Raw genomic sequence first — 12313 nt, forward strand, 5'->3', positions numbered from 1 at the left:
ATGTACTTGTCCTCTTGCTCAGTTGTGCACTCGACCTCCTCTTTCTATTCTGGTTAGGGCCAGTTTGCGCTGTTCTGTGAAGGGAGTAGTACACAGCATTGTACGAGATCTTCAGTTTCTTGGCAATTTCTCGCATGGAATAACCTTAATTTCTCATAACAAGAATAAACTGCCGAGTTTCAGAAGAAGGCATGACCTCGAGAGGAGTTCACACCAGACATCCCAAGAATATTGCTGAACTGAAACAGTTTTGTAAAGAGGAATGGTCCAAAATTCCCCCTGACCGTTGTGCAGGTCTGATCCACAACTACAGAAAACGTTTAGTTGAGGTTATTGCTGCCAAAGGAGGGTCAACCAGTTAATAAATCTAAGGGTTCACATACTTTTCCACCCTGCACTGTGAATGTTTACACAGTGTGTTCAAAAAAGACATGAAAACTTATAATTGTTTTGTGTTATTAGTTTAAGCAGACTGTGTTTGACTATTGTTGTGACCTAGATGAAGATCAGATCACATTTTATGACCAATTTATGCAGAAATCCAGGTATTTCCAAAGGTTCCACATATATTTTTTCTTGCCACTGTAGGTCGACAATGTTAATCAATAGACTTTACATGCCCTTCCGTGAGTCAAGCAGGAGATGGAGCCATCAACCAAATTGAGGTAGCTACGAACTCTGAGAGAACCACATTTAGAGCAAAAAGCTCCTTCATACCTCCCCCCAAATGCAATGCATCCATAGAAACCTTCTGTAGGATTGTTGAAAATGATGTAGGTGACTTACTGAAAGACAAAACAGAAACACAAATCCGATGATCACCTGAGTAGAGACGAGAGAATGGCTCTTAAGGACTTACAATCAGATCCTTCGATTATCATAAAAAAATGTGACAAAAGGAGGAGGAATTTGTATACAAAACACATGTGACTATGTGAATGAATGTCGCCGACAACTATCTAAAGATGACTTCTATCACTATCACAAACGGGCACTGTAAAACTTCCTTCAGCAGAGAGACCCTACCCTTGCTCCATCCAATGATTGCATCTTGCAACTCGCTGAACTGGTATTATCCAATAACTACTTCATCTTTGAGTCAGACTTTTTCCTTCAAATTCGGGGAGTAGCCCTTTTGCACCCAACTATGCGAACCTGCACGTGGGACAATTTGAGGAAGCACTCATTTACAAAACAGAGACACACCCACTACTTTCTAAAATCATCCCATGGAAGAGATGCATAGTTTATGTCTTTGTGCTCTGGGAAGGAAGTCAGCAGGAACTAAATTAATTCCAAACTCTGCTAAACGAGAGCTCTGAATATCTCAAATATCCCATGCAAACTGATGATTTTTTTTTTACCTGGACTTATTGATCATCAAAGAGAATGATGCATTACATACAGACTTATACACAAAGCCCACAGACCGCAATACCCTGCTACGTGTAGATAGTATGCATCCCTTTCCCCTCAAGAATGGTCAAATAGCCAGTTATGCGGGGTTAAACTAATCTGTGGCCACCAGACAGATTTTGACAACAATGCTAAGAAAATGACAGATACATTCAAAATGAGAGGCTACAAGGGTAAAACTCTTAATACTGCAATGATGAAAATATCTCAAAAACCAAGAGAAGAATTGCTAAAAACTAAACCAAAGAAGAAAAACAACGCAACAGTGTTTTGCACTAAGTACACCAAGTGTTCGGAGAAAATGAAAGCAATCCTGGAAAAGCACGGGCATATTCTGCAATCAGACAAAACAATTGCACACCTCTTCAAGGAGCCCCCACTGGTGGTCTATAAGTGTGGTCGCAATATTAGGGATAGCTTGGTGAGATCTGACCCGCCCCCTGAGCCCACTCAGACACTCTTGACACCCATTCCAAATGGGAACTACAAACGAGGCTCATGCGCCCAGTGCAATAGCACTACAGAAACATCCTTCTTCAGACATCCACACACAGGTCGAAAAATCCCTGCTAGGGGTATCATCTCATGCAAGACAAAGGGAGTAATCTATCTCATCACCTGTACATGTGGGAAAACCCATGTAAGACAAACGAAAAGACAATTAAAACAACGCATAACTGAACACCTCAGCTCAATCAGGTGTAAGAACATTGACTATCCAGTAGCAGCTCACTTTGTTGAAGCTAACCATCCCAGCTCCTCCCTCAAATACACAGGCATTGAGCATGTTGCTCTACCAAGGAGAGGAGGTAACATGGAGATCCTACTACTACAGAGGGAGGTCTACAGGATATCCTGTTTAAAAACACTGACCCCTAGTGGTCTGAATATTGACTTTGATCTCAGGCCATTCTTATGACCAATTACATTTTCTGTTAACAGGTATTGTAAATGAATGTATTCTTTCCACAGCTTATTAGAGTACACCCAATATGTTGCCCCTGTTGATGACGCGTATTATGCATTATGGTCGAACCAAAAGATTACACACGTTAGGAAAAAAAATGAAATTGGAAATATTTAAATATAGTGGCAAGAAAATGTATGTGAACCCTTTAGAATTACCTGGATTTCTGCATAAAATGGTCATAACATTTGATCTGATCTTCATCGAAGTCACAACAATAGACAAACACAGTCTGCTTAAACTAATAACACACAAATTATTGTATTTTTCTTGTCTATATTGAATAGATCATTTAAACATTCAGAGTGTAGGTTGGAAAAAGTATGTCAACCCCTAGGCTAATGACTTCTCCAAAAGCTAATTGGAGTCATGAGTCAGCTAACCTGGAGTCCAGAGTCAGCTAACCTGGAGTCCAATCAATGAGATGAGATTGGAGATGTTGGTTAGAGCTGCCCAGCCCTATTAAAAACACTCACACAATTTGAGTTTGCTATTCACAAGAAGCTGGAAAGGGTTACAAAAGTATCTCTAAAAACCTTAATGTTCATCAGTCCACGGTAAGACAAATTGTCTATAAATGGAAAGTTCAGCACTGTTGCTACTCTCCCTAGGAGTGGCTGTCCTGCAAAGATGACTGGAAAAGCACAGTGCAGAATGCTCAATGAGGTTAAGAAGAATCCTAGTGTCAGCTAAAGACTTACAGAAATCTATGGAACATGCTAACATCTCTGTTGACGAGTCTACGATACGTAAAACACTAAACAAGAATGGTGTTCATGGGAGGACACCACAGAAGAAGCCACTGCTGTCCAAAAAATGCATTGTTGCACATTTGAAGTTTGCAAAAGTGCACCTGGATGTTCCACAGTGCTACTGGCAAAATATTCTGTGGACAGAAGAAACTACAGTTGAGTTGTTTGCAAGGAACACACAACACTATGTGTAGAGAAAAAAAGGCACAGCACACCAACATCAAAACCTCCTCCCAACTGTAAAGTATGGTGGAGGGAGCATCATGGTTTTGGGCTGCTTTGCTGCCTCAGGGCCTGGACAGCTTTCTATCGTCGACGGAAAAACGAATTCCCAAGTTTATCAAGACATTTTGCAGGAGAATGTAAGGCTATCTGTCTGCCAATTGAAGCTCAACAGAAGTTGGGTGATGCAACAGGACAATGACCCAAAACAGAATTGCTTCAACAGATGAAAATAGGCCTTCTGGAGTGGCCCGGTCAGAGTCCTGACCTCAACCCCATTGAGATGCTGTGGCATGACCTCAAGAGAGCAGTTCACACCAGACATCCCAAGAATATTTCTGAACTGAAACAGTTTTGTAAAGAGGAATGGTCCAAACGTTTGCATGAGGTTATTGCTGCCAAAGGAGGGTCAACCAGTTAATAAATCCAAGGGTTCATATACTTTTCCCACCCTGCACTGTGAATATTTACACGGTGTGTTCAATAAAGACATGAAAACGTATACTTGTTTGTGTGTTGTTAGTTTAAGCAGACTGTGCTTGTCTATTGTTGTGACTGATGAAGATCAGATCAAATTTGATCACTAATTTATGCAGAAATCCAGGTAATTCCATAGGTGAAATTAAATGAAACAGTAATGTATGTTGATGCTAATGATAACAATGGCATCATATATTTAATATACTGTGGGCTATTGTCTTAACAGTTTTGCTCAATTCATTCTGCTCAACCTGTGACGTGGTTAGGTTGGACCCAGGCGCAGAGAAGAGACCAGACGAGGAATCAGTGCTTAAGGATAAACATAATACTTTACTGATATACGGTAGCCGCAGGATCACTGTATACTTGAAAGAACAACAAAACACTAAGTCTCAAACTCAGGAAAGGAACGCACACGATAAACAATTCAAGCATCTGCAAAGGACCACAGAAAACACACCTCTTTTAAAACAGGGACACAATCATGAAATAAGACAATAAGAATAAGTCCAATAAGTCTCTAGGACGGCCTCTCTGTCGCCCTCTGGTGCCAGAAGGAACCATGACACAACCTAGCAATTACGACACACCCAACCCGCACTGTTGTCATTGGTCGCACTAATTGTACTGTTTGTCTACATAACCTAGTTCAAGCATTCATGAAATGACCCTGAAGAAGGCACAGTGATGCCGAAACGTGGGTGTTTTTTTACCCAATAAATGACTGGGAGGTTATATATATGAAGTGTGCGACTTACAGCTTACAGTTTATTCACCGTTAGTCAGCACCTCTACACTAAATCATTTTCTCTGGGTGTGCGCCAGCTCATGCTTTTTATTAGGCTTTCTGTTTGTCAAGATGTTTGTGATGTTGAAAAGTTTCTGAAGTCGGTATGCTTTGTCGATTGGTTGTGTGGTGCACTGGCACAGACACCTGTTGGTAGAAAAATCATTGCATATATTTTATATAATTATAAATATGGCATCAAAATGTAGAAAATCGGATTTGTCCCTAGCTAACAATTGTCTGCAGCCGTCTCTGGTCGTAGTGTAATGAAACAGGCAGGGAGAGTGAGCTCGTCCGTGGCAGGCGGCGAACCGTCAACCTTCTGGCCCATAGCCCTGTGTGGCAACGACTGTGCCACCAAAGCATGCTGAAGTGACAAAGTCGATATCCACGTTCATAAACACAGGGTCGCTACAGTTACTGCTATTTGTAGTCCTAAACATTATTTTTTGTTCATTCTATGAGGGGGGGGATCTGTCCCTTACTGCTTTTGTTTCATTACTAGCAGTCGAGTAGGCAGCCACCTTGAAGTTGATGTTTTCTATTTTGCTTATATCATCCATCACTCTTATGAGTTTCCTAGAGCATGGGAATGTCTACCACTTCCTATTGATAACATCAGAACAACTGTAGTAGTACATTTTCTTTTTTCATTCATGCCCTGTAAACCCCAAGAAAGCCCTGACAACTTGAAAAGTAAATAGATGTGTATTCAGTAACCAACATAGAATATGTAAAAAAATATATACATTTCCCAGGAGTCTCCCCAGGTCGCAACCTATATAAACCTCCCCCTTTCCCTCCCCTCCCACCAAAAAGGGAATATTCATGATTACACTGCAGCTGTATTATATTTGTAATATTTACAACATCCCTTTCTTGTAGACTCCAACAACGATGCATCCAGTTGCAGGGCACTGGCATGACAAGAACAAATAGCCCATCCACAGAGCTCCCTCTAATATTGTCCCATAATCTAAATACCAAATACATTCTACTGGACTAGAAAGGGGGGTATAATAAACCATGTGAAATAAAAACTCATAAACGTGAAACCAAATAATGCTTGTACAGTCACTGTTTAAAAGGGACAAATATAAACCATTCAACAGATCCTAATTTGAACAGTAATTTGCACATTACTGTTCAGCTCCCTCTGAGACATTCTATTCGTGGGTCCCGTCTAAGAGGGTCAAGTGGGTGTAAAAAAAGTAAGTGGGTTGAACACCCACACAAAGACAGACAGGAGTTGAATGCTAAATAAATAATACAGAAAGGGGAGGGGGGAGGGGGGGGGTCAGAAAGCCTGTGAGGCCGAGTAGGCCGAAAAGTTAAGCCAATACCTTTGGAATTCTTAATATTGAAAAATAAAGATGCATTTGTTGTGAATAAAGTCTTACTTTGAGGGAATTCTGTGGTACGAGCAAAGCCCGTTCACTGCATGCCACTGGAATTCACGTGCTTTTTGCCCGGAGTCCTCCTAAAGGACTGAACTTTTTGCCATGAAATGAGTGCATGTCTTCGAGAGATTTGAGAGAGTTTTTCATGACTATTTGAGAGAGAGCTTGTCATTACTCAGAGTTTGTCATGACTGTGCACTTGGAATGCTGTGTGTGTGTGTACCCACGTTTGTGTATCAGCGCATGCATGTGTGTGTGTGTTTTTATTTGGCTAGGTATCTGTCCATGTCTGGTTGCACTCACATGTCTAGCGCCCCCGGTGGCCGTGTGCCCTGCTCCCCCTCCAGTGAATCCCCTGTGGTCTGGGACAGCGAGTCGCTGTCATAGATCCCATTCGCATCCTCCTCTGTGATGATGTCATAAGCCCCGTCATCAGTCTTGGCGCTGGGGTCCGACACTACACAGGAAACAGGTGATCAAACCAGTCATGTACTTGTAACACTTTACTGTAGCCTGTATGTATGCACTAATAAAGCTTTTATAAGAGCTGCCTAAAGACATAACAGGAGCAGGAAGTCACACATATACCCATTCTATCCCAGGCAGTCATACATGTTTTACACATAGAAAAGCCATAGAGATCACATTATGTTTTTATGTACAGCAAATTGTGATCACCAAGGCTTTTTTGTCTCGATGTTCTTTTACAAATATTATTATTATTATTTATTTTTTATTTTTTTACCCATCCACCTTCGGAGGACAAATATACATATACATTTTTTGCAGCTTTTCTGCTACATATACAGTACCAGTCAAAAGTTTGGACACACCTACTCATTCCAGGGTTTTTCTTTATTTTGACTATTTTCTACATTGTAGAATAATAGCAAAGACATCAAAACTATGAAATAACACTTATGGAATCACGTAGTAACCAAAAAAGTGTAAAATAACCCTTTGCCTTGATGACAGCTTTGCACACTCTTGGCATTCTTTCAACCAGCTTCATGAGGCAGTCACCTGGAATGCATTTCAAATAACAGGTGTGCCATGTTAAAAGTTAATTTAAGGAATTCCTTTCCTTCTTAATGCGTTTGAGCCAATCAGTTGTGTTGTGTCAAGGTAGGGGTGGTATACAGAAGATAGCCCTATTTGGTAAAAGACCAAGTCTATATTATGGCAAGAACAGCTCAAATAAGCAGAGAAATTAAACTCCACCATTACTTTAAGACATGAAGGTCAGTCAACATAGAACATTTCATGAACTTTTAACGTTTCTTCAAGTGCAGTAGCAAAAACCATCAAGCGCTATGATGAAACTGGCTCTCATGAGAACCACCACAGGAATGGAAGACCCACAATTACCTCTGCTGTAGAGGATACGTTCATTAGAGTTACCAGACTCAGAAATTGCAGCCCAAATTAATGCTTCACAGAGTTCAAGTAACAGACACATCTCAACATCAACTGTTCAGAGGAGACTGCGTGAATCAAGCGTTCATGGTCGAATTGCAGTAAAGAAACCACTACTAAAGGACACCAATAAGAAGAGACTTTCTTGGGCCAAAAAACACGAGCAATGGACATTAGACCGGCGGAAATCTGTCCTTTGGTCTGATGAGTCCAAATTTGAGATTTTTGGTTCCAACTGCTGTGTCTTTGTGAGACTCAGAGTAGGCGAACGGATGATCTCCGCATGTGTGGTTCCCACCGTGAAGCATGGAGGAGGTCTGACAGTGTGGGGGTGCTTTGCTGGTGACACTGTCTGATTTATTTAGAATTCAAGGCACACTTAACCAGCATGGCTACCACAGCATTCTGCAGCGATATGCAATCCCATCTGGTTTGCACTTACTGGGACTATCATTTGTTTTCAACAGGACAATGACCCAACACACCTCCTGGCTGTGTAAGGGCTATTTGACCAAGAAGGAGAGTGATGGAGTGCTGCATCAGATTACCTGGCCACCACAATTACCTGACGTCAACCCAATTGAGATGGTTTGGGATGAGTTGGATCACAGAGTGAAGGAAAAGCAGCCAACACGTGCTCAGCATATGTGGGGACTTCTTCAAGACTGTTGGAAAAGCATTCCAGGTGAAGCTGGTTGAGAAAATGCCAAGAGTGTGCAAAGCTGTCATCAAGGCAAAGGGTGGCTACTTTGAAGAATCTAAAATCTAAAATATATTTTGATTTGTTTAACACTCTTTTAGTTATTACATGATTCCATATGTGTTAATTTTGATGTCTTCTTCACTATTATTCTACAATGTAGAAAATAGTAAAAATAAGGAAAAACCATTGAATGTGTAGGTGTGTCCAAACTTTTGACTGGTACTGTACATACATTTTACATAGACATTTTGCATACACATTTTACATAGACATTTTACATACATGGTACTTTTATATATAGCAGTCACATAACAATAACACATTACCAAACATAAGCTCTTTAATCCCACCCCCTCAACCACTCTCAGCCCATCCCACCTATCACCATAGACCCCCCTCGTTTGGTTTCCATAGGCCATATATTTTTCTATTGTGATGTTTTACATCATTTTAAACTTTTCTAATCGTATAGTATCTCTCGATGTTTTTACTAGCCTCTCTCTTTGAACTTCTTATCTTATCCCATCTGTCAGATTTTAAATGTGTGATGAAGACGCACATCATTGGGCTTTGCTGTCCTATAAAACGTCCACAACAGAACTTACCTTTTGAGGAATATAAAGATTTCTTGAAATCTGTAGTAGCCGTACATTTTCCTTTCCCAGTAAAATGACGTGACAAAAACGAGGCAGATGTTTGCCAAGCAACCTCCGCTGTGGTTTTTGCCATGTTTGTTAATGAAAGCAGTAAAGCAGAAGGGAGATTAAGGAAGTTGAATTGAGGTGGCACCTACCACCCTTCGCCCTTTTGCTTAGAACAAGATAATGGAAGTATACCACTAGAATGGTTAGGAATGGCAGAAGGTTTCTGTTCTTATTCCACAGGGTACAGTGGATGCTCTTGTTTCAGTACCTGTTATGACTTCCCTATTCAACACAAAACCACTTCACCAACCTTGAAAGAAGGCCAGAGTAATTGTGACAAATTGTGTTTATCAAATCAAATTGTCTAATGGGGGTTTGCTTAAATACGTGTCCCTTTCGACTGAGTGTTTGAAAAAGGCCTTTGCAAGTGTGTGCGTGACCATGTATTTGTATGTGTGGGTTTTTGAGTGCGCATACTAGGAGTGTGTGCGTGTATTTGCGTGTGCCTACGTGTGACCATCTATATCTCACCTGTAACCCTGGGAGTAGGTTTGTAGGGGGCTGGTTCGGGGAGTGAGTGAGGCCCAATTCCGGGGGGAGGCGGCTGGGTGTCGGAGGGACTCAGCTCAGCCTCTGTGAACCTCTCCACCACGGCTCTATGTTGGGTGTAACACTCCCTACAGCAACGCTCCTTCTTCCCACTGTGCTTGGTCATCACAAAGTTGTTACTGCAGTAGTAGCAGAAGATGCGTCCACACAGCCTGAAACAAGAAGAGAGTCTAGTATTGTATCACTGTGGAGCATTCATTCAATTCAGGAGTTAAATTACTAAAATGCTAATTCAAATACTGAATTGCCTGAAAGTCCAATATAATTGAGACCTTGGAATTATTAGCCGATATACTCAATCAACCATCCTGGCAATATCGCCAGATTCACCACCTCTGTCCATTGTAACCACTATATAAAATGGCAAATGTTTACAAATGTGTATAACAGTGGCGGTCAGTGACGTTTAAGATGAGGGAGGACAAAAAAATGTATCAGCATGGCCTTATTTCTAGTACAGCATATTGGATGACTGTCATTCATATTCCATTCACAGCGATAGGTTTAGGCTATTACATGATACTCTAATTTTCCCTATACCCATCATGAGGTTGCTACAACATAGCCTATGAATGAAAGTTTACAATGTAGGTTCACACAGGTCGAGAGAAGAATTTGAGGTGACAGACAGTGACACATGGACAGACAGTGACACATTCAATACCGCCTTGCACACTCTTGCCTGCATCTAGCTGATAAAGGGTGTGATAATTAGTCCAATAGTTGCAAACGAGAGTTTCTATTGGACAAATTCAGGTATGTTTATCCCTTTTAAAATCAGTGGAATGAATATACCCCTGATCACACCTAAATACAGTTCACTTTCATAACAGCCACATTTTATTCCTTCTCGCATCTATGTCCTCTCCTCCTCTCATATTTTCCCTTCGTCGCTTGTGGACATTAATGCACAACACATTAGCAGTATGTGACCAGGCAAAAAAACATTTCTAAGACAAACTGCTACACACAGCCTACATCGTTGTCACCATATTAGCTAAAGTAACGTCATAGTCAACATAACTAATAACGTTACAGTGTACAGTCAGTAAGCAGTTAAGTACTTACACCGGCAGGCTACAGTGGCAATACATTTGTAAAACCAAAAGCTTACATTGACTTGGAAGAGTTCCAGTGTTGTGTTGGATAGTCATAGCCAACTAGCTAACATAGCATCCCTCTGTTTGAGTAGGGTAAAGTAGCTAGCTGCATTTGCTAGCTAAGTGAAACTGAAAGTAAAAAAATTAAATCTCTCTCTCTTGCTTGTCCTTCATTTTGGAAGGAATTCATTTGTCCACCCAATCAAACTGCAGTGCTAGCTAGCTGTATCTTATACTTTCAGTACTAGATTCATTTTCTGATTGTTTGATTGGGCGGACAACATGTCAGTTCATGCTGCAAGAGCTCTGATAGGTTGGAGGACATCCTCCGGAAGTTGTCCTAATTACTGTGTTAGTCTATGGAAGGGGGTGAGATTTGTATTGAAGTCAATGTACCCAGAGGTGGACGCTAGTTGTCCTCCGGCTACACCATGGTGCTACCCTACAGAGTGCTGTTGAGGCTACTGTAGACATTTCTTGGCAAAATAGTATGTTTTAATCAATCAATTATTTGGTGACGTGATTATATTTAGTATAGTTTTATCTAAAAAGGATAACTTTTTGAATGTTTAAAAAAATATTTTTTTCTGAAAATCCCTGAGGAGGATGGTCCTCCCCTTCCTCCTATGAGGAGCCTCCACTGGTGTACTGTATAGGTATATCACAATGTTTTCAATCATTACCAGTCAGAACGTAGTCTGTTGAAGTCACGATAAGAAAAAAAAGAGTCAGCCATTTCTAAAGCCACCGACGCTCTAATAGCTATTAACACTTTGTCTACGGTTCCCGTAACATGACGTAATATAATATCACTGAGGGGCGAGTGAGTCCCTCTCAGTGCCCACCTGCAGTGGTGTCGGCGCAGCCACCAGGTGAAATGGCCCTGGCAGCCCAGGCAGTGGGTGGCCTCCTTGTCCTGCAACCAGCGTTCCTCTGCACGCAGCTTCTGCTCAAACTCCAGAGCATCGGACTTCTGCCACAGAATGTCCTTGTCCCTGCCGGAGCACATACACACACTGTGAATACATTTTGAATGTTCGGATCCAGCATCGAAGTACAAAGCACCCAAAAGGTCACGAACACACACGGGTACACACACACATACACAGGTGGGGGGTTAGAGCGCAGGACCTGCTGCCAAAAAATAACATGGTTATACAGGTCTGGTTGTTCCCCTCTGTTCATCAGAGAGTGACAGAGTATGGCAATTATCTGCTCAGTTAGCTTCTTTCAGGCATGGTTACTTCGTAACGAGTGAATCATACATTTGTATGGTTTGTGGGTATTTGAGGACGACATAATCATTACTCATGCTATTCTGTTTATATTGTCCTAATCTAATTCTACATGCACTTTCCAATGACCCCCTGTTCTGGAGTACATCTTTCTGCCAATGAGCAGTAAGGAATAGGAAAAAGTGAAAGCGTAAATGAAGACGGTAAATAATGTTGTTACTGTTGTCCCGTTGACAATTTTGATTCTCATTTTAATTTTTTTATTGTAAATATCCAAAATAAGCTTTGGCAATATGTACATTGTTACGTCATGCCAATAAAGCGAATTGAATTGAAATAAAAGCACTGAAGTGGTTTAAGGACACCCCAGGGGCGCTGGAATTGTGTTTTATCCCCTACTAGGGATAAGAGCTATGTGAATAGCTGAGACAAAGAGAGAGAGAGAGAGAGAGCATCAATTACTGCCAAAACATAAGCAGACGAGAGCTGTTGCTTTCTCTTCATTCGTCTCTCTCTTGAAATCCCCCTCTCACTCTCTTTCTCCTTGATATCATAGACTTTCTGAATTCCAAATCGACTAAT

The 12313-nt window shown here is 41.2% G+C and overlaps 1 protein-coding gene across 1 annotated transcript in view; it reads right to left on the reverse strand.

The window, feature by feature from the left end:
* Positions 1 to 12313, reverse strand: part of LOC120054638 (FYVE and coiled-coil domain-containing protein 1-like) — a 69255-nt gene that overhangs the window by 14538 nt on the left and 42404 nt on the right. The window contains exons 12-14 of the mRNA XM_039002135.1: positions 11342 to 11491; positions 9319 to 9548; positions 6328 to 6481 (exon numbers count right to left, since the gene is read on the reverse strand). Of these exons, the coding sequence (XP_038858063.1) occupies positions 6328 to 6481; positions 9319 to 9548; positions 11342 to 11491 (534 nt within the window). The remainder of the gene's footprint in view (positions 1 to 6327; positions 6482 to 9318; positions 9549 to 11341; positions 11492 to 12313) is intronic.

This window comes from Salvelinus namaycush, chromosome 10 (assembly GCF_016432855.1).
Source record: "Salvelinus namaycush isolate Seneca chromosome 10, SaNama_1.0, whole genome shotgun sequence".
Taxonomy (NCBI): domain Eukaryota; kingdom Metazoa; phylum Chordata; class Actinopteri; order Salmoniformes; family Salmonidae; genus Salvelinus; species Salvelinus namaycush.